The 23,773-nt window shown below is 45.7% G+C and overlaps 1 protein-coding gene across 2 annotated transcripts in view; it reads left to right on the forward strand.

Moving 5' to 3' along the window:
- Positions 1-484: 484 nt before the first annotated feature.
- LOC116978244 overlaps positions 485-23,773 on the forward strand; it is an 88,278-nt gene continuing 64,989 nt past the window's right edge. The window contains exons 1-6 of one of the 2 annotated variants that reach the window (XM_033029242.1): positions 514-749; positions 6,099-6,125; positions 7,451-7,483; positions 8,308-8,417; positions 14,438-14,570; positions 20,173-20,339. In XM_033029242.1, coding sequence (XP_032885133.1) covers positions 7,477-7,483; positions 8,308-8,417; positions 14,438-14,570; positions 20,173-20,339 — 417 coding nt within the window. In that variant the 5' untranslated portion in view covers positions 514-749; positions 6,099-6,125; positions 7,451-7,476. Of the gene's footprint in view, positions 750-6,098; positions 6,126-7,450; positions 7,484-8,307; positions 8,418-14,437; positions 14,571-20,172; positions 20,340-23,773 lie in introns of both variants that reach the window. The other variant, XM_033029243.1, reaches the window with a different exon arrangement.

Consider the following 23,773-nt stretch of genomic DNA (forward strand, 5'->3'; position numbering starts at 1 on the left):
ACTTACAGACATAGGGTGATACAGCGTGGAAACAGGCTCTTCAGCCCAACTTGCCCACATCAGCCAATATATCCCATCTACACAAGTCCCAGTTGCCTGCATTTGGCCCACATCCCTGTCCCACCCATGAACCTGTTCTAAATGTTTCTTAAGCATTGCAATAGCACCTGCCACAACGACCTCCTCTGGCAACTCGTTCCATACACCCACCACCCTTTGTGCAAAAACGTTACCCCTCAGGTTCCTCTTAAATCTTTCTCCCCTCACCTTAAACCTATGTCCTCTGGTTCTCAATTCCCCAACTCTGGGCAAGAGACTCTGTGCGTCTATCCAATCTATTCCTCTCATGATTCCTCTCGTCACTGTTGAACTGTGAGGGAATGGTGAGGGAGGGCGAATGAGCATGAACGTGGTGTCAGTCACAAGGCAGTGTCAGTGTTTACTGATTGCTGGAATAGAAAGTTGAACCCTGCCCCGGCATGTCAGAGGAGCCAAACCCAGTTACATAATCAAAGCTCCGTAGATTTCCCACATGCACCCGGAAGAACCAAAAATCAAGAACTCGTTTCGACTTTTAGATAGAAAAACTTTAAATTTTAAATTTAGAGAGGACAAAAATGATTGTCCACAGATATTGAACAGTATCGTCAGTTTGTGTTGTGTAATAATCAATTGATTTTCTGGTTCATTTTAGCTGGCGTGCTGGTTTCCCGTTTACTCCTGTGCAGAAACCTACTTAAGATTGTTAGGTAAGTAGCCATTGCTGCTTATTTAACATATTTAGTTCAGTTTACTTTAGAGATACTACATGGAAACAGATCCTTCAGCCCACCGAGTTCGCACTGACCAGCGATCCCCGCACACTAACACGATCTCACACACACCAGGGACAATTTTCATTTATACCAAGCCAATTAACCTACACACCTTTACGTCTTTGGAGTGTGGGAGGAAACTGGAGATCCCAGAGAAAGCCCGCGCAGGTCACGGGGAGCACGTACAAACTCCGTACAGACAGCACCCGTGGTCAGGATCGAACCCGGGTCTCTGGCGCTGTAAGGCAGCAACTCTACCGCTGTGCCACCGTGCCGCACATAACATAATGTTCTCCACATTAGTCTGACAGTGTGACCTCCCTTCCTCTCCCCACTTTATACCTGGCGTGGGCATCGAGTGCTGATGGAATAACAGATTCAGTCAGTAATCTATCTTATGCCCCTGTCCCACTTAGGAAACCTGAACGGAAACCTCTGGAGACTTTGCGCCCCACCCAAGGTTTCCGTGCGGTTTCCGGAGGTTTTTGTCAGTCTCCCTACCTGCTTCCACTACCTGCAACCTCCGGCAACCACCTGAAACCTCCGGGAACCGCACGGAAACCTTGGGTGGGGCGCAAAGTCTCCAGAGGTTTCCGTTCAGGTTTCCTAAGTGGGACAGGGGCATTACTGAGCACAACATAACATGCTGGAGGAACTCAGTGAGTCAGGCAACGTCCGTGGAAGGAAATGGACAGATAGCGTGGAAGATGGACTGAACAAAGGTCCCGGTACAAAACGCCGTCTGTCCATTTCCTCCCCAGATGCTGACTGATCCACTGTGCTCTTCCAGTATTTCTGATCAAGATTCCAACATCTGTAGTTTAGACTTTAGATTTTGGAGATGCAGCGTGGAAACAGGCCCTTCGGCCCACCGAGTCCACACCGACCACCGATCACCTCGTACACGAGCACAATCCTACACGCTCTAGGTACAATTTACAATTTACAGAAGGCAATTAACATACAAACCTGTACGGCTTTGGACTGTGGGAGGAAACGGGAGCACCCAGAGAAAAGCCCCGCAGGTCACGGGGAGAACGTACAAACTCCGCACAGACAGCACCCGTAGTCGGGATTGAACCCGGGTCTCTGGCGCTGTAAGGCAGCAACTCTACCGCTGCACCACCGTGCCACTTTGTGCACATATTGTACTGAGTTTGATTTTGAGGCTTGTGATCTGTTATTTGAACTGAAACCTAATCTTGAATTCATGAAGCCACCAGTCTCTTGTCTGAGCAAATAGATGTCACTACGATAGTTCATTTTTCTTAAACTATTTTGAAGGCATTAAGTAAACAAACATACTGCCTGCCATCAGTCTCCACAGCTCCATCAATGGTGAATTAATAGCCTGGAGTCACTGCATCTGCAATGAATAATTCCTCACACTTATCTTTCCGCCTGAACCATCAGAGTAAATAGAAAAGACAGTTTGTACCTTACCTGCTTCTATATTTCCAGGGAGTAATGTATTCATTCACTTTATGCAAGTATGCAAGATTGGTGGAGGTGGCAGAGGGTGATTTAATGCAAGGAACTGCAGATAGACACAAAGTGCTGGAGTAACCAGTGGCGGACTGGCCAGGGTGTCAGCTTGCCCGATGGCAAGTGGGCCCCTGATGAAGTGATAGCAAGTGATGGCAAATGGGCCCCTGTTAAATGATAGCATTGTAGTTGTGGGTGGGCCCCCTTTGTCTCCTGGCAACCAATATATTTAGACCCAGTCCGCCACTGGGAGTAACCCAGCGGGTCAGGCAGCATCTCTGGATATCAAGGGTGGGTGACGTTTCGGGGCCGGAAGTTTTCTTCACACTGAAAGTTTCAGGTTCCGATCTGAAACGTCACCCATCCTTTTCTTCCAGTGATGCTGCCTGACCCTCTGAATTACTCCAGCACTTTGTGTCTGTCTTTTGGGGGGAAAAGCAGCATCTGAAGTTCTTTGTTCCTGCAGGAACTGCAGATGTTGTTTTACCAAGAAAGACACAAATTTGAGGCCTGGGTTAAATCAGCCAGGATCATATTTAGTGATTGAAGAGGCATGGGAGGCCTGGCAACCTACCCTCTCCCCTCCCTCCCTCCCTCCCATCTATTTTCTTGTGCATTCTTATTGAGTGTTACATACCTGACACGAAGGAGACCATTCAGCCCATCAGGTCCATGCAAGCTTCCAGCTGTACAAAGGTTACAATCGGTGTTAAATAATTGGAAGGAACTGCAGATCCTGGTTTACACCAAAGATAGACACAAAACGCTGAGTTTGAGTTTTGTTTAGTTTGAGTTTAGTTTATTGTCACGTGCACTGAGGTGCAGTGAAAAGCTGGAGTAACTCAGCGGGTCAGGCAGCATCTCTGGAGAGAATAAATATGTGACGATCAGACTGGGAAATTAATGCTTGTTAATTGATGTGTTATGTAAATGCTTAATTAAATAATAAAATGTTTTGTTTTGTGGAGAGCAATAGGTCACAACATTATTGCATCCTTGCTTTGGATGTGTAGAAACATAGAACGTAGAAAATAGGTGCAGGAGTATGCCACTCGGCCCATCGAGCCAGTGCTGCCATTCAATATGATCATGACTGATTATCCAAAACCAGTACCCCGTTCCTGCTTTTCCCCCATATCTCTTGATTTGGTTAGACCTAAGAGCTAAATCTAACTCTCTCTTGAAAACTGTGTAATGCTGGTAGTGTCATAAAGTCATTGTGTCACACAGCGTGGAAACAGGCCCTTTGGCCCAACTTGCCCATACTGGCCCACATGTCCCCGCTGCATCAGTCCCACCTGCCTGCGTTTGGACCATATCCCTTCTGGAGTTATGTAAAATCAAGAAGGAGTGAAAAGAAGGACAGAATAATGTTAAAATAAGGTGTAAAATAAGGAGGGGGGTAGTAGTAGTATATATTTAGAAGTATATATTTTATTTCGAACTTGTAAAACAAAAAAAGTTAAAAACAAAGCAAAATAACAATAAAATGAAATGAACAATAAACCTATACACATCTAACTGAATAACTGCCCATAAACATCACAAATTAAATCTTACATGTTCGAAAAGGAGTAGGAGGAAGTATACACTTATTTATTCCTACCTCTTCTCCGCTACTCATCAATTAATTCACAAACATATGACCAAAATAAACTATTCATTCATTCACTCATTCATTAATTCATTCAAACTTTATCTCATCTACTTATATATATTTACACTGTATATATACTGTATATATACATACATACACTTACATATGCATACATATACGTATGTATATTTACGTATGGAAGGGGTAGGATGGGGATCCACAATTCCGTTTATTTCAATGGTGGAAAGTGTCAAAAACTTCAAATTCCTGGGCGTGCATATTTCTGAAGATCTTTCCTGGTCCCAGCTCACTGATGCAATTATAAAGAAGGCACATCAGCACCACTACTTCCTGCGAGGATTACAGAGAGTCGGTATGTCAAGCAGGATTCTCTCGAACTTCTACAGGTGCACAGTAGAGAGCATGCTGACCGGTTCCATCGTGGCTTGGTTCGGCAACTTGAGCGCGCAGGAGCGGAAAAGACTGCAGAAAGTTGTGACCACTGCCCAGTCCATCACCGCCTTTGACCTCCTCACCATCGAAGGGATCTATCGCAGTCGCTGCCTCAAAAAGGCAGCCAACATCATCAAAGACCCACACCAACCTGGTCACGCACTCGTTTCACCATTGCCATCAGGAAGAAGGTACAGGAGCCTGAAATCTGTAACATCCAGTTTCAGGATCAGCTGCTTCCCCACAGCCATCAGGCTATTAAACACAACATCAAATAAACTCTGAACAATAACAGTCTATTATTATTATTGCACTTTATCTGTTTATTTATTGTGTATATATGGTCCATGGCAGTGTATATATGGACTGGGCAGTGGGCAGGTGCTATAGACCTGCACGGGAAGGTAGACGCTCCCGCCCCCACGAGTCTCGGGCAGATGTGGCTCGTCAGCCTGGGATGTCAGTCCCTCTAGGAGATGGAAAACTCTGATTTAAAACCTCCACTGCCTTGTGGCCATATCCAGTCATGGAAAAGGCTCCAGGAGTAAACCTCAAGAAAATCCGGAGTCGGAGCCCCTAAGGCAGTTCGTCGTTGTCTACAACCTCGCTCTGGCAGCTCCTGTGACGGCGCTGGTGCCAAACTGTAACGGCCCTGCTGTTCCTTTGGATGGATCAGCGACGTGGAGAGGGGGGACGTGCTACATGGGCAACAGCCTGTCTGTCCTCCGTATGACATCGCCCAGGCTTGCATCCGACCAGGAGGCATCACCCATGGTCTGTCATGACCGAGGGGGGCCCACTATGGTCTATGGCCTATAGACACACTGAACTTGTATCTTCCATTTTGTATTATGTTTACATATTCTGTTGTGCTGCAGCAAGTAAGAACTTCATTGTCTATCTGGGCCACATGACAATAAAACTCTCTTGACTTGACTCTCTTGACTCTTGACATACATACATATACAAACGTAATCATCATCACAGCCCTTCTTCATTCTTGTACCTTTTGTTTGCACTTCTTCTTAAACTGAGTAATGTTTGTGCTTTGCTTGAGTTCCACATCCAAATCATTCCACAATTTCACCCCACAGATTGAAATACACACACCCTTCATAGTTGTGCAAACACAAAGTTTCGTTAAATTAAACTTTCCTCCCAAATTATAACCACCCTCCCTGTTAAAGAACATTGTTTGTCTGAAGAAGGGTTTCGGCCCGAAACGTTGCCTATTTCCTTCGCTCCATAGATGCTGCCGCACCCGCTGAGTTTCTCCAGCTTTTTTGTGTACCTTCGATTTTCCAGCATCTGCAGTTCCTTCTTAAACACTTTGTATACTCCACTGCGTTATCTCTTCAAGGTATGCCTACCTTGAAGAAGTTCTCCTCTTCTCTCCGGAGACAGTTTCACAACCTCCTCTCTAACTGTCCCCCATCTGTGATCCCCCCTGCCCTCCAACTGTACGACCACATTCTTACCCAGACTAAGTGTGAAGAAGGGTTTCGGCCCGAAACGTTGCCTGTTTCCTTCGCTCCATAGATGCTGCTGCACCCGCTGAGTTTCTCCAGCTTTTTTGTGTACCTTTGTTTGTATGTTACCTGGTAGTAAATTATTTCTTACTTTATACATTATTTGTGCTGTATTAAATTCCACTGGATCCATAAACGCCATAAGGCATTTGTCTTTAAAAAGTTGGTGTGTTCACAAAATCTTACATTATTAACTATCCTTCTGGCCTGTTTTTGCAGTATGCATAATGTATGTTGGGTGCTTTTGTAAGTGTTACCACATACCTCCACACAGTGATTTAGAGATGGCAGCACAAGTGAACGATACACATTGTACAGCGCTTTGTGATTCAGAATGTGCCTTGTTCTTCCCAGGACTGCGATGCTCCTTGCTAGCTTTGCTTGCACATGTTTATATGAGGTTGCCAGCAGATTTTGTGGTTTTATTATCACACCCAGTAAATAAGGGGCAGAAATAAGGACTGCAAATAAAGGGTAAGATTAGGTGAAATAAGGGGTTAGAGCTGATTTTAGGTACAGTATTCCTCTGTAGAAGAGATTTCGATGCCAGATAAAACTCTTCGGACAAGATATAATTTCCTCAACTGTTTGTATTTCATATCTTCCCGATAAAGGTTTGTCCCTCGGATAATATGAATAATAGAAGACTTGCTTGTTCAGTTAAGTTTAGAGATACAGCGTGGAAACGGGCCCTTCAGCCCACCGTGTCCACGTCACCCCGTACACTAACACTGTCCTTCCTACACACACTGGGGACAATTTTCAATTCTACCGAAGCCAATTAAATAACAAGCCTACAGGTCAACAAACCTGAGCACCTGGAGAAAACCCACGCAGGTCACGGGGAGAACGTACAAACTCCATGCAGGCTGCAGCCGTAGTCAGGATCGAACCTGGGTCTCTGGCGCTGTAAAAGGGCTGTCCCACTGTACGAGCTAATTCAAGAGCTCTCCCGAGTTTTAAAAAAAAATCGAACTCGTGGTAAGTACGTAGAATGTCGGACCTCGGGACGTCTCGTAACGCTAACGGCAGGTACTTGGGTAACGTGGTAAGCTCGTGAAGACTTTTCAACATGTTGAAAAATGTCCACGAGAGCCCCGAGTACCTATGAGCGGCCATTACCGTAATTCTCCGAGTTCGAATCGGGGGAAACTCGGGAGAACTCTTGAATTAGCTCGTACAGTGGGACAGGCCCTTCAGGCAACTCTACCGCTGCACCACCGTGCCGTCCAATGTTTGTGGCACAGCAGTGTGGATGAATTCTAGGTCATGAAAGGTGGCATAAATGCACCTACTAGTTCTTGGCTCCTATCAACAGACTCAAAGGACAATTTAAGGAGTGGTGTCCAGTGGCGGACTGGGCCTAAAAATATTGGTTTCCAGGAGACAAAGGGGGCCTACTTCATCAGGGGCCCACTTGCCATCGGGCAAGCTGACACCCTGGCCAGTCCGCCACTGGTGGTGGCAATCATTTAAATTTAAATTCAATGGAGGAGAGTCATTCAATTTTAAGTTGTTGTATTTGGTAACAAGCGGAATAATTTAGTTTTATTCATTCCTTTTTATTTCAGGTGAAGGCGAACCTTAAGATGTCAACATGTCAGGTTAGTTTTGTTCATTACAGAATACTGGTGTCGGAGTCTGAGTTTCGTTTATTCTCACGTGTACTGAGGTACAGTGAAAAGCTTTTGTTGTGTGCGAACCAGTCAGCAGAAAGAAAAATACATGATTACAATCGAGCCTTCACAGTTTATAGACTCGGGGTAAAGGGTATAACGTGAATAATGTCTAGTGCAAGTAAAGCCAGTAAAGTCCAATCTAAGATAGTCCAAGGGTAGATAGTAGTTCAGGACTGCTCTCTAGTTGTTGGTAGGATGGTTCAGTTGCCTGATAACAGCTGGGAAGAAACTGTAGATAGACACAAAATGCTGGAGTAACTCAGCAGGACAGGCAGCATCTCTGGAGAGAAGGATTGGGTGACGTTTCGGGTCGAGACCGTTCTTCAGACTGGGAGTCAGTGGGAAGTGGGACATAGGGATATGGAAAGGTGACAATGACAGATCAAAGGGGACCCATAATCAAGGAAAATGTAGAAGGGTTTATTGTTAGCTGCGGGGAAGATGACAACGAGGCATACAATCAGTAAAATGAATCAGGAGAAGAGTGAAACTAGTCAGAGAACTAGGATGGGGGAGGGATGGAGAGAGAGGGAAAGTGGGGGTTACTTGAAATCTATATGCATACTGTTGTGTTGCAAACTGCCCAAACTGTCCCAGGATCTGGAGGTGTGCGTTTTCACAATCGATGGGAGAGGGAGTGATCAACGTCTCGACAAGTGAATTGGCTTCAATCGCTCGTCTTGTTGTGACTTATGGAACAGTTTTCTAATGCTTTTATGCCCATTTCTTCCCCCATTTTCCTCTTGCAGCTTGGAAACCTCTGCCCCTGAACATAAAATCCCAGAACAGTCTTGCCGCAAAGGGTTTCCGCAGCGTAAGGCCAAAATTCCTCACATGTGACAGGAAGCCAGCGCTCCAGGTAAAAACTCAAATTACTTCCGCTCACCCACCAGGTTGGACTTATAATGATATTGAACAGACCATTTCATTATTACCAAGTACTTGTTCATTCCAAGGTGTGCCAAAAATGGAGACGTGTTAACTCACCCTGAGGATTCCACATATGTGCAATTGTTTAAACCGTGAGTTTAAAATGAGATAATGCCAGTGCTAAAATATCAGTGGGAATAACTTCAATGGAAAGTATATCAGCTGAATGATAATGCATCAAATCCCTGTGTTCAGCTTGTGTTATTTTATAAAATATAATGATTTCAGTGGATCATTTCAAGCATATATTATCACTTCCAAGGAATCCAACGTAAATATATGAATACCAGAGGACATAGCTTTAAGGCGAGCGGGATTACGTTTAAAGGAGATGTGCAGAGCAAGTTTTTTTTTAATGCAGAGGGTGTTGGGTGCCTGGAACGCGCTGCTGGGGGTGGTGGTGGAAGCAGATATGATTGTGGTGTTGAAGAGATTTTGAGACGGGCACCCAGACATGCTGGAGGTGGTGGGATATGAATGCACACCTCCAGATTCAGGGACATTTTCTTCCCAGATGATATGAAGCAACTGAATCATCCTACCAGCAACTTGAGAGTGACCCTGAATTCCCATAGTACATAAATCCATGTTAGTGGTGCAAGGATTGTGATCCATGTTGTTTAGATTGGACTTCTGATTCACTAATTTCAGATAGACAATAGACAATAGACACAGGAGTAGGCCATTTGGCCCTTCGAGCCAGCAGCGCCATTCAATGTGATCATGGCTGATCATCCCCAATCCGTACCCCGTTCCTGCCTTCTCCCCATATTCCCTGACTCCGCTATTTTTAAGAGCCCTATGTAGCTCTCTCTTGAAAGCATCCAGAGAACCTGCCTCCACCGCCCTCTGAGGCAGAGAATTCCACAGACTCACCACTCTCTGTGAGAAAAAGTGTTTCCTCGTCTCCGTTCTAAATGGCTTATGGTGCAGCGGGTAGAGTTGCTGCCTCACAGCGCCAGAGACCCGGGTTCGATCCTGACTACGGGTGCCGTCAGTACAGAGTTTGTACGCTCTCCCCATGACCTGCGTGGGTTTTCTCCGGGCGCACCGGTTTCCTCCGACACTCCAAAGATGTACGGGTTTCTAGGTTAACTAGCTTTGGTAAAATGTTAATTTGTCCCTAGTGTGCAGGATATTGTTAGTGTGCGGGGGTCGCTGGTCGGCGCGGACTTGGCGGGCCAAAGAGCGTGTATCCACACTGTTTCGTTAGACTAAACTAAAGATGAGAGGGGATAGCAACAAATTCCTGCAGCGGTTCTCTTGCCTGAGGGAATCACAAATTACCACACGGATTAAAATTAAACTGGAAATGATCCAGGATTATCCGAAGCTGAAGAAATGCTTGCTTGAATCAGAAAATAGTATAACCAGCTGAGATGTCACTTGGCAGTGCCAGAAAGAAAGAAGCCAGGAATAGCAAGGTTATGGAAAATAGAACATGAAAGGTCAGAAACTTCAAACTTCTGAAAGAAAATGCAAACCACTGATGCTGATAGAAACATAGACTTGAAATAAATCTAGCTTGTTGATCCAAAATCTAGAACATAGAATATAGAATAGTGCAGCACAGGAACAGGCTCTTCGGCCCACAATGTCTGTGCTGTACATAAGATCATAGATGATAGGAGCAGAATCAGGTCATTTGGCCCATCAAGTCTACCCCACCATTCAATCATGACTGATCTATCTCTCCCCTAACCCCATTCTCCTGCCATCTCGCCATAACCCCTGACACCCGTACTAATCAAGAATCTATCTATCCCTGCTTTAAAAATATCCATTGACTTGGCCACTCCAGCTTTCTTTGGTAAAGAATTCCACAGATTCACCACCCTCCTCATCTCCTTCCTAAAGGAACATCCTTCAAATTCTGAGGCCGTGACCTCTAGTCCTAGACCCGAGCACTAGTGGAAATATCCTCTCCATATCCAGGCCTTTCACTATTCGTAATGAAATATCACGATCAAATTGAGAATGCTCTTCAGTGAAAATGGAGCCAATGTCATGAGAATCCATGAATTTACATGAAATATTTTTAAGGCTGTTTTGGCGAGAGTGAGAGCTGGATTGAGGAAATATTTTAAAGCTGCTATTTGTTGTTCATTCGTGTGAATCTGTGTAAGACACTCGGTATTTTTTGCACAGCTGCTAATCTAAATTAAACAATTAATCTGCATAGACCTGACCTAATTAAGAGCCACAACTTCAATTAGCTTTTTACTCACTTATGCAAGTAAATTAAAATGGCACCTCTCAAAGGATTAATTTCAGTGCAAAAGATCAAAAGATAATTCAAAGTTCAATGGAGTTAATCTTTTTGCAGGTATGTACAACAATATTATTTTCGTTCAATTACTAAAACATCACTTGCTTACAACCTTGTCATTAAAGCCTCTTAAGATAGACACAATATGCTGGAGGAACTCAGCGGGCCAGGCAGCATCTCTGGGGAAAAGGCGTAGGTGACATTTTGGGTGGAGACCCTTCTTCAGATTGAGGGTCAGGGAAGAGGGAAACTAGAGGTGTAAAAAGGTACAGGTGCCTGTCCCGCTGAGTTACTCCAGCATTTTGTGTCTATCTTCAGTGTAAACCAGCATCTGCAGTTCCTTTCTACCCTTAAAGCCACTTATTCAGGTAGCAGCTTCACCATGGACCTCATGGGTTGTGTTCCTTTAAATCAGTGGTTCCCAACGTGGGGCGTACGCCCCACAGGGGGGCAATTTGATTTTTAAGGGGGGCAATTGAGCGCGACTGAGGAGGTCTGGGTCCAAATTTTCGATTTTTATTTTTTTGGAGCTTGTTTAAACCAAGGTATTGGCGTTTTAAGCTTCTTCAGCTGAAACGGAGTTCACTTTTTAAATGATAAGAATTATATATCACCACATGGGGGGGGGGGGGGCATCAGGATTTTAGAGGTGATTAGGTGGGGCATGGCCAAAAAAAGGTTGGGAACCACTGCTTTAAATAAATAACTTAGAGCCACAGAGCATTGAAAAAGGCCCATCGGCACAACTCATCTATGCTGACCAAGATGCTCCAACTAAGCTAATCCCATTTGCCCAGTTTTTGGTCCATATCATTCTAAACCTTTCTTATCCATGTACCTGTCCAAATGTTGTTATTGTGCCTGCCTCAACTACTTCCTTGAGTATTGGAGTATTGAAATTGGGAGGTCATGTTGCAGTTATATAAGACATTGGTGAGGCTGCATTTAGAGTATTGCGTTCAGTTCTGGGCACCATGTTACAGGAAAGATGTTGTCAAGTTGGAAAGGGTGCAGTGAAGATTTACGAGGATGTTGCCAGGACACGAGGGTGTGAGCTATAGGGAGAGGTTGAGCAGGCTGGCACTCTATTCCTTGCAGCGTAGGAGGCTGAGGGGTGATCTTATAGAGGTGTATAAAATCATGAGAGGAATAGATTAGGTAGATGCATAGAGTCTATTGCCCAGAATAAGGGAATCGAGAACCAGAAAACACAGGTTTAAGGTGAAGGGGAAAAGATTTCATAGGAGTCTGAAGGATATTTTTTTTGCACAAAGTGTGGTGGGTGTGTGGAACGAACTGCCGGAAGAGGTAGTCGAGGCAGAGACTATCACAATGTTTAAGAAACAATTAGACAAGTACATGGAAAGGACAGGTTTAGTGGGATATTGGCCAAACGCAGGCAGGTGGGACTAGTGTAGATGGGACATATTGGTCAGTGCGGGCAAGTTGGGCCGAAGGGCCTGTTTCCATGCTGTATAACTCTATCACTATGGCCGTTTGTTTCATATTCCTACCATCCTCTATATGATGACATTGCCTCTCAGGTTCCTATTAAATCTTCCCCCTCTCACTATAAAACTATGCCCTCTAGCTCTCGAAGTCCCTATTGGATGTATATAACATATTTATAATAGAAAAAAAACATCCAAACAGAGGTATAAAATATATGTAAGAAGCCTACTATGTGTAAGATCACAGCTCTTGATCATAGACCATTAATCCTTTCACTGAAGCTCATAAAATATGTCATCCATATTCAAGAAATCACCGGCTGCATTTAAAATTCACCCCCAGCACATTTCCACCACAGTTTGTTCTCTGAATAACTTTGATTGCTCATTCTTGCCTTGTGGTCAATACATTTTTTTAACTTCAGAATCAAGATCAAAGCTGGGGACCAATTCTGAACTTGGATGTTTCTAATTCTATTTATTCTCAAGTGTAAATACCCTGATTTAGGACTCGTTAGTTTAGCCACATGCTGGTTGTGTTCATCTGTACACAGAAGATGAGCGTTTTCGATGGTGTGTTGATCAGCCGTGGATGAGTTATGTCTGTAAATTAGTTGTAATACAACTCGGAATGGAATATTCTACAAGGCACGGTGAAATACCTACTTCTTCTTGCGTATGGCGTATGGCGTATGGCGTATGGCGTATGGCGTATGGCGTATGGCGTATGGCGTATGGCGTGCACAGCCTAAAGTTGTAGGACAATGTGTTCTATTTGATCTTATTTGATTGTGCACGCCAGGTTGATTGCATTCGTCGAAACAGGGCGGACTACGTAAAGGTTGCAATCTCCCACCCTGCTTGCATACCCAATATATACAAATAGCGGCCACCTACAGTGCTGACAAATGTTACAAAGTAGGCCGGCTCCTCCTTTGTTCTCCCACCCCCGATAGCTGTCCCCCCACGCCAGGTCCCCATTGTCCATTGTTCTTCTCCGTCCCCCACAGCGGTCCCCCCCCCCCCACGCCAGGTCCTCCGACCGTTGTTCTTCCCCTCACCCCCTTCAACGATTTGAAGAATCGCAATCACAATAATACTTTATTAGCCAAGTATGTTTTGCAACATGCGAGGAATTTCATTTGCCAAGTCAGCGATACAAATAAAAAGCAACGGAACACACAAAACACATTTTAACATAAACATCCATCACAGTGACCCCTCCACATTCCTCACTGTGATGGAAGGCGAAAAAAAGTTCAATCTCTTACCTTTGATCTCCAGCGGTCGGGGGCCTCGAGCCCTCCGTTGACGGGATGATCTTGACTGCCGTAGCTGTTTCGAGGGCTAAATAACTCACAAACGACACTTGGTGTACAGAAACCGAACTGTATTTATTTCAAGCCAACATGGCTGCCGCTAAAACCCTGAAGATCCCCTCCTGGACCCTTCCTGAGGAAACATTCATTTCAAGGCAGAGCCCTCTAGTGGGGACTGCAGGACACAACACTTTTACCTTGTTGTAAATGAAGGTGATCATATAAGTGGACACAACAGTAACCACGGCGTTTGGGCCTTCCGCATCGAGGCGATCAGCTCCTGCATCGGGGGGATGTCAGCTCCCCCGCGCCGGACGATCGAATCCCGTGTTGGGGTTTGTCGAGCCTCTGCATCATTGGAGCTTCCCGACTAGCCTGTCCCGAGACTGCGAGCTCTTGATCGTAAAGACTGCAAGCCACAGTTGGAGCGATCCCAGGCAAGGGATCAGCTCCGATGTAAGTCCACGTCCCGCGGCGGGGCACAAGTCAGTCCGAGTAGGCCACCAGCTCCATCGATGGTAAGCCGCAGAGTGACCGGAGAATGCGATCCTAAAATTAATCACATCTCCGGCATGGTAAGAAACTGAAAAAAAAGGTTTCCCCCAACCCCTACCCTTCCCCCCACATAAAACAAACCGGAGAACACTTAAACAAACTTTTAACACACACGAAAAATTTTAAAAATATGAAAAGACACACACACTGTTGGCGGTCTGAAGAAGGGTCTCGACCCGAAACGTCACCTATTCCTTCTCTCCAGAGTTGCTGCCTGACCCTGAGTTATCCAGCTTTTTGTGTCTATCTTGTGGATATGCTTTCTGGGCTTTCCTATTCATTTCATGCTGGATTCTTTTTTTCATTCATTATTTTACCCTGTGCGATAATTTGGCTTCTCTTTTCTCAATTCCAGCAAAATGGGAAGGTGGACACCAAAGAGAGAAATGACAACACACGTACAGAAGATTGCCTCTCTTCACATCTACCAAACCAAGAGACACCTTCGATGAGAGCTCAGTCAAGCATCCCACGTGATAATGAAACAGGTAAACAATCCAAAGAGAGACACAAAATGCTGGAGTAACTCAGCGGGACAGGCAGCATCACTGGAGAGAAGAAATGGGTGGTGTTTCAGGTCGAGACCCGCTGAGTTATTCCAGAATTTTGTGTCTATCTTCGGTGTAAACCAACATTTGTAGTTCCTTCCTGCACAGGTAACTGACTCAAATCTCTTCCCTTATCTCAATGTCCCATATAGGAGAGGATAAATAACCAGGATAGTACTGTCGTCCTACGTAGTGTTGAACCGCTCATTATCACCTCTTCCACAGCCAACAATGGACCATTGTGGGCTTCACCTTTCCTTGATCATCCTTGCTGGCCTTGATTTGTTCTTTTCATACCTTTCATTCTTTTGTTCTTTGTGCCTTTTCACACCTCTACTTTCCCTCTCCCCCGACTCTCAGTCTGAAGAAGGGTCTCGACCCGAAGCGTCACCTATTCCTGTTCTCCAGAGATGCTGCCTGACCCGCTGAATTACTCCAGCATTTTGTGTCCATCTTCTTCTTTAGAAATATCAGAGAAATGTGACAATAGGATAGAAACATAGAAAATAGGTGCAGGAGTAGGCCATTCAGCCCTTCGAGCCTGCACCGCCATTCAATATGATCATGGCTGATCATCCAACTCAGTATCCCGTACCTGCCTTCTCTCCATACCCCCTGATCCCTTTAGCGACAAGGGCCACATCTAACTCCCTCTTAAATATAGCCAATGAACTGGCCTCAACTACCTTCTGTGGCGGAGAATTCCACAGATTCACCACTCTCTGTGTAAAAAATGTTTTCTTCATCTCGGTCCTAAAGGATTTCCCCTTTATCCTTAAGCTGTGACCCCTTGTCCTGGACTTCCCCAACATCGGGAACAATCTTCCTGCATCTAGCCTGTCCAACCCCTTAAGAATTTTGTAAGTTTCTATAAGATCCCCCCTCAATATCCTAAATTCTAGCGCGTACAAGCCGAGTCTATCCAGTCTTTCTTCATATGAAAGTCCTGACATCCCAGGAATCAGTCTGATAACTTTGCACCTTGCGGTAATTGAAAGGAGCATGCTAATATTGAAACCGGTAAATACAGATAATGATTTGAAAAATAAATGAAGCGCTGGAGTAAACCATCAGGCCAGCCAGCATCTCTGGAGAATAACTTGATAGTTTAGTTTATTAGAAAAGCTTTTTGTAGCATTGTCCAGTCAGCAAAAAGACTATACATGATTACAATCAAACTTCCCACAGTGTACAACTACAGGATAACAGGAATAACCTTTAGAGCAACATAAAGTCCAGTAAAGTCCAATAAAAGATAGACCAAGGGTCTCCAATGAGGTAGATGGTAGGTCAGGGCCACTCTCTAGTCGATGATAGGATGGTTCAGTTGCCTGATAGTGGTTCAGTTGCCAGAGAGTGGTGAATCTGTGGAACTCTCTGCCACAGAAGGTAGTTGAGGCCACAGTTCATTGGCTATATTTAAGAGGGAGTTAGATGTGGCCCTTGTGGCTAAAGGGATCAGGGAGTATGGAGAGAAGGCAGGTACAGGATACTGAGTTGGATGATCAGCAATGATCATATAGAATGGCGGTGCAGGCTCGAAGGGCCGAATGGCCTACTCCTGCACCTATTTTCTATGTTTCTATGATAACAGCTGGGAAGAAACTGTCCCTGAATCTGGAGGTTTGCGTTTTCACACTTCTGTACCTCTTGCCCGATGGGAGAGGGGAGAAGAGGGAGTGACCGGGGTGGGACTGGTCCTTGATTATGCTGGTGGCTTTGCTGAGGCAGCGTGAGGTGTAGATGGAGTCAGTGAATGAGAGGTTGGTTTGCATGATGGTCCAGGCTGCATCCACAACTCTCTGCGATTTCTTGCGGTCCTGGATGGAGCTGTTTCCCAAACCAAATTGTGATGCATCTCGATAAAGTGCTTTCTGTGCTGCATCTGCAGTTGGTGAGGATTGTTGGGGTCATACCGAACTTCCAAAGCCTTCCAAAGTCAAGGGATATGGGGAGAATGCAGGAACGGAGTACTGATTGTGGATGATCAGCCATGATCACATTGAATGGCTGAAGATTGAGGGGGGATCTTATTGAAACTTACAACATTCTTAAGGGGTTGGACAGGCTAGATGCAGGAAGATTGTTCCCGATGTTGGGGAAGTCCAGAACAAGGGGTCACAGTTTAAGGATAAAGGGGAAATCTTTTAGGACTGAGATGAGAAAAACATTTTTTACACAGAGAGTGGTGAATCTCTGGAATTCTCAGAATATAGTTGAGGCCAGTTCATTGGTTATATTTAAGAGGGAGTTATATGTGGCCCTTGTGGCTAAGGGGATCAGGGGGTATGGAGAGAAGGCAGGTACAGGATACTGAGTTGGATGATCAGCCATGATCACATTGAATGGCGGTGCTGGCTCGAAGGCCCAAATGGCCTACTCCTGCACCTATTGTCTATTGCTTATTCTAAGGAATTAGAGACATTAGTGTGCCTTCTTGGCCATTGCTTCAATAGTCCAGGAGAAGTTGTTGGTGATATTGACTCCAAGGAATTTGAAACTTTTAACCATCTCTATTTCGGCGCCATGAATAGATGGCGTCGTGGGTTATCGTCCTTCTTCAGCCTGATTTTCTTTCTGAAACAGAATGATCTGTTTTTCTGATAGAAACTTAATGAATTGAAAATTCAGGTGTGCAATTCATATACTGAACCTCCTCAGGGCTCAAGTCCTCTCGCAATGATGCCTGAGGATTTGGTAACCAAAGACAATGGTGTCCTATCTACTCAGAGGTTGCCTGGCAGCGCAGTGGCACAGCTGGTAGAGCTGCTGCCTCACAGCGTCAGAGATCTGGGGTTCGATCCTGACCTCGGGAGCCATCTGCGTGGAGTTTGCACGTTCTCCCTGTGACTGCGTAGGTTTCCTCCAGCTGTTCCCATTGCCTCCCACATCCCCAAACCATGCAGGTTTGTAGGTTAATTGGCTGCCTTAAAAAAATGTCTCTGATGTGTAGGAACTGGATGAGTAAGTGGGATAACATAGTGAATGGGTGATTGTTGATTCATGTGGGCTGAATGGTCTGTTTCCATGTGATACAATGTGATCTATGTGATTTAAACCAAAACTATTAATGCCAGCAAGACATTGGATATCGTAATTCATATGAAGAGCATTATATTATTTTATATTATGTTATTATTATATTTTATTATATTATCATATTATATTATATATTATATTAATGTTATTATATTATATTTATGATATTATATCATATTTATTTTGTATTATATTGTTATATTATTATTCTTTTTTAAATATTATTTTATTATTATTTAATTTATTACATTGTTTCATTATATTATAATATATTATATTATTATATTATAATTCCCTTTAGGATGGGAATGGTAAATATCCACTTAAAGACCTATTTCTCCTCGTTTATTTTTAAATCTATGAATTTCTGCTTGGCCAAATGCATGTAGTTAATGGTTAGAGCGAGGTTCATTATTATCTTATTAGCTTCAATGACCTAATAAATGACATGCTTCTCCCCAAAAAAACTACATTGATGTAATTTAAATCAAAACCATGTTGGTAACTGACTCAGATGCAAGTGTAAGAAGGAACTGCAGATGCTGGTTGTAAAGGAGTGATAGCTGACACACTGTAACCTTTACTAGGAGTTTATTATAGCACATGGCACACACGTCCCAGCACTGACTGCATCCAGCCTTCAGGCGTACTGGGACCTAGTGGGAGGAACAAAGGGAGGATACTACAGTTATACTAATATGATGGGGCGTGGTTAGTGGTGATGAGGTAGCTACATTATAGGTTGCATGCATAAACCATCTACATCCTTCCCCTTACAAATTATACAAATTACAGCAATGGCAGGTTGTTTATACAGTACCTGCAAAGCTAAGCAAACTCTCCGTATCGAGCCGGAGGTTTTACAATCCGACGTGAGCGAGTGCGCACAGCACCCTCACCCTCCCCACCCGAAAGAATAGGAGGAGGGACAGGAACAGAAACAGGAGGGAGAGAGAAGGTGGGTGGAGAGCCAAGCTTGGAAGGGGAACGGAGAGGCACAGGTGAGCCAGGTGAAACAGAAGGGGTAGAATGAGCAGAAGTCGGAGAGAGAGAAGACCTGACAGGGGACAACAGGGCCTGAGGAGCGAACCCAGGAAGAGCAGGGGGAGATGCCCGAGGCAAACGAACCGACCGGGGCATGCAGGGAGCAGAGGGTAAGTTAGTGGAGGAAGGCTCGACACGCGATGGAGGGGTATACGGAATCGCAGGAGGTGGTTTGGGCTTGTTGACCGCCAACAGGTGCTGGCGGCTGCGTCGGTATACAGTCCCCTCAAAATTCACCAGGTAGGACCGTGGCGCGCTGTCAAACCCGACAACGGTGGCAAGTCGGGAATAGCCGGTGGGCGCCTGCAAACGGACGACCTGTCCAGGCAGCAGTGGGGGTAGGGGGCGGCAGGATTTGTCGTGCGAGCGGCGCTGGATTTCGTGCTTCTGGGCAATTCGTTGCTGGACATCAGCAGGCTGTAGGACCTTGGGCATCAGGGACTGCTGGGCGATCGGCATCGGAGGGCGAATAACTCGGGACATGAGTCGTTGGGCAGGGGATCGCATAGTACTGTCTCTGGAAATATTCCGAAGGTTCAGGAGACCCTGATAGAAATCCCCGTTGGAGAGACGGGATTGTTCAAGCAAGTGCTTTGCGCTGCGGACCGCCCGTTCAGCCAGTCCATTGCTCTGCGGGTACTCCGGGCTGCTGGTGAAATGATTGAAGTTCCACTTTGCAGCAAAACTGAAGATAGACACAAAATGCTGGAGTAACTCAGTGGGACGGGCGGCATCTCTGGATAGAAGGAATGGGCGATGTTTCGGGTCATGACATCTTCTTCAGACTGAGAGTCAGGGGAGTGGGAGACACGGAGATATGAAAGGGTATGGTGTGAAACCAAGATATCAAAGGGGACAAAGTTCAGGGAAAATGTAGAATAGACCAGGGCGGTCACGGTGGTGCAGCGGTAGAGTTGCTGCCTCACGGCGAATGCAGCGCCGGAGACCCAGGTTCGATCCCGACTACGGGTGCTGTCTGTATGGAGTTTGCATGTTCTCCCCGTGACCTGCTTGGGTTTTCTCCGAGAGCTCCGGTTTCCTCCCTTACTCCAAAGACGTACAGGTTTGTCGGTTAATTGGCTTGGTGTAAGTGTAAATTATCTCTAGTGGGTCACTAAGGTAGTGTTAATGTGCGGGGATCGCTGGTCGGTGCGGATCCGGTGGGTCGAAGGGCCTGTTTCCACGCTGTATCTCTAAACTAAACTAAACTGAAAACTAAAGATAAAATTTAATCAGGAGGACGGTCAGACTGGTCGGAGAACTAGGATGGGGAGGGATGGAGAGAGAGGGAAAGCAAGGGTTACTTGGAGAAATCAATACTCATACCGCTGGGATGTAAGCTGCCCAAGCAAAATATTAGGTTATCAGAAACAAATAGTTTCTACTGAATGTCCTTCGTTTGTCTTAGAAGTGAGTAAGATCATGTCCAAACCCCGCTGTAAAGCTTTACTTCTCCAAGACTTCAAGGACAAAGAAGTTAATACATCTGATTCAGAAATGGACCTCCACCCAGTCTACAAAATCACGCTTCAAACTGCGGGACAACAGATGACCACTGCCAATGTTTTACCTGCTACTTCTGCAATAACTTCAGAAAAGGGAGCCTCGTCTTTAATAACAGAAAAAGTGAGTATTACATATGTTCATTAAGATTATCTTTCTTTCCCCTCCCCCACAAACAGTCTGAAGAAGGGTCTCGATCCAAAACGTCACCTATCTATGTTCTCCATAGGTGCTGCCTGAACCGCTGAGTTGCTCCAGCACTTTGTGTCTTTGAACAGTTTTCAATTCAGAGAATTGGATTAAGATCACTAGGTGGCACCAAAACATCAATTTATCTTGAAGATATACAAAGTGCTGGTGTAACTCAGTTGGTCAGCCAGCATCTCTGGAGAAAATGGATAGGTTGATGTTTCAGGTCGGGACCCTGCTTCCATAGCCAAAACGTAACAAGATGGAACCGCATGTGCTGGTTAATACCAAAAATAGTCAAAAAGTACTAGAGTTTTTCAGCAGGTCAGGCAGCATCTCTGGAGAAAATGGAAGAGGAAGAATTATTCCAAATATCCCTCACCTGTATCCACCTATCACTTGCCAGGCTTTGTCCCACTCACACCTCTCTTCTCGCATTTTACCCCCAACTACAATCAGTCGGAAGAAGGGTCCCGACCCGAATCTTTATCTATCCATGTTCTCCAGAGAAGCTGCCTGTCCCACTGTGTTATTCCAGCACTTTGTGTATTTTTCTGTAATCCAGCACCTGCAGTTCCTTGTGTCTACATGAAGCTCCGGGGACTGTCTTTGGTGTTTGCACTAGTGTTGCTATTATTATTCTTTTGTTGTAGTTAAAAAATATCTATTTTATATCGTATGTGCCTGTTACAGGCACATTAATCTGTTGCAACTTTCTATGAGAGAGTTAGATAGAGCTCTAGGGGGTAGTGGAATGAAGGGATATGGGGAGAAGGCAGGCATGGGTTATTGATTGGGGACGAGCAGCCATGATCACAATGAATGGCGGTGCTGGCTCGAAAGGCCGAATGGCCTCCTGCTGCACCTATTTCCTATGTTTCTATGTTTCTAACTTATATCATTGATCCATTGTTGGTACATATAATAATTAAACACTCTTGACTTGTGACAAAGTTCCTCTCACCTTCAGTTTCCTGTCTTGTGAACTAATCCCAGTCTCCAGTCCCTCTCTTTCCTGTTCTTCTCTTCCTACACTTCCTTCCTCGTGGTGTACCATCGAACTGCCTGCATAACTTTCTTAAACCAGTCGCAATCTCACACAATTCCTGGATCTTTTTTGCTCTCTAGACGGTGATGAATGATTTAGTATGTCAGTTTTAGTTTCAGTTTTAGTTCTACAGATGCAGCATGGAAACAAGGCCCTTTGGCCCCACCGAGTCCCCACTGATCAACGATCACCCGTTCACACTAGTTCCACATTATCCCTGTTTTGCATTATACACAATTGAAGCCGATTAACCTACAAACCAAAGATTGAAGCAAAAAGCTGGAGTAACTCAGGCAGCATCTCCGGAGAGAAGGAATGGGTGACGTTTCCAGTGGAGACCCTTCTTCAGACCTGCATGTCTTTGAAATGTGGCAGGTGATGTTTCAGGTTGGGACCCGTCTTCAGACTAATTCTACAAGCCCGCACGCCTTTTCAGTGTGGGAGGAAACAGGGGCACCCAGCGAAAACCCACATGGTGATACGGAGAACTTACAACACAGGATCAAACCCGGGTCTCTGGCGCTGTAAGGCAGCAACTCTACCGCTGAGCCACCCTGCCGCCCTTACTTGATCAAATCTCCGCAAATGTTTCCAAACAGACTTTGCAAGTCCAGTGAGAGTCAGAGTAAATCTCCAGTGAAACTGTAGAGCATGGAGGCCTCAATACTTCCTCTGTGTTGGCTCGGCTAAGTCAATCAGCGTGACAGTGTAGCCATTAATATCGCCCAGGGGAAAGAGGCAGGTTTTCTGGCTCACCTCTGTGCTACAAATCGTAGCCAGGATAAGATCTGACTTGCTTAAATAATCCACTTCCATGGGTTTAGCCGTGGAAAATGACCAGTCATCTGCTGGAGTGCCTCTGATGTTCCGTGTGAGTCAATGACCTCGGGAGAGAAAAAGTTCCGTCTGAGTATTTTCCTTTGAAGGTGACTTGATGAAGAGAATATAGTTTTCTCCTTTAACAGCCTGAGTAACAGGCCTAAACCGCAACTCATTGGCTTGAGGCGCTTCCATAACAACAACTTGCAGTAAAATAACACATTTTACATACAATACCTTTTACATACTTGGCTAATAAATTAAACACAATTACAATTCAACATCGAATTATTTCACAGGTGTGTCGCTTTTCAAAATTTGCCATTAGGCCACTTACGGAGATATTGGTCTGGATTCAGATGACAAATTCTGTGATTGGCTGTGTAGGAAGAGAGACACAAAATGCTGGAGTACCTCAGCGGGACAGGCAGCATCTCTGGAGAGAAGGAATGGGTGACGTTTTGGGTCGAGGCCCTTCTTCGGGTGTGCAGAAGGGTCTTGACTGGAAACGTCACCCATCCCTTCCATCCAGAGATGCTGCCTGGCCCGCTGCGGTACTCCAGCATTTTGTGTCTACCTTCGGTGTAAACCAGCATCTGCAGCTTCTTCCTACACAGCCAATCACAGAAGTTCCAAGCTTAGCCAATGAGTATTTTGCAATATACTGTATGTTTTGAGATAATGCAAGGAATCGGTTCTTAGATCAAACATCAATTTTGACCTGGTATGGAATTTGCAAGGCCATAGATTAGAGAGTTATGGAGTCATACAGTAGAGAAACAGGCCCTTCGGCCCAACTTATCCATGCTGATAGGTTTCTGGTCGGGACAGTTATTTAGACTCTTTCCGTCTGAAGAAGTCCCAACCCGAAATGTCACCTATCTTTTTTCTCAAGAGACGTCCATATTCACGTTGCATCTGCCTGTACCCCTCCCCTGTCCTCCACCCCCTCCCATCCCCCTCCCGTCTCCTCACTACCCCCTCCTCCCCACCCCCCACCCCCCTCCCCCCTCCTCCCCCTCCCTCCCCTCCACCCCACCCCCCTCCCCTCCACCCCATCTCCCTCCCCCTCCCCGTCCTCCCCACCTCCTCCCCCTCCCCACCCCCCTCCTCCCCCTCCCCTCCCCCTTACCCCATCCCCCCCTCCCTCCTCCCCATCCTCATCCCCCTCTACCTCCCCTCCACCTCCTCTCCATCCCCTCCCCCTCCCCCTCCCCCTCCCCCTCCCCCTCCCCCTCCCCCTCCCCACCCCTTCCCCCTCTCCTATCCCCTTCCCCTCCCCCTCCCCATCCCCCTCCAACCTCCACCCCATCCCACTCCCCTCCACCCCATCCCCCTCCCCCCTCCACTCCTCCCCCTCCCCCCTCCTCCCCCCTCTCCCCCTCCTCCCCCCTCCCCCCCACCCCATCCCCTGAAGAGTCCCTGCATGTTTGAGATGGTTTTCGTTGCTATGAAGTAACCTCATAATGTGTTCCTCACAACTACACATCTTAAATTTGAC

This window comes from Amblyraja radiata, chromosome 11, assembly GCF_010909765.2.
Source record: "Amblyraja radiata isolate CabotCenter1 chromosome 11, sAmbRad1.1.pri, whole genome shotgun sequence".
Classification (NCBI taxonomy): Eukaryota; Metazoa; Chordata; class Chondrichthyes; order Rajiformes; family Rajidae; genus Amblyraja; species Amblyraja radiata.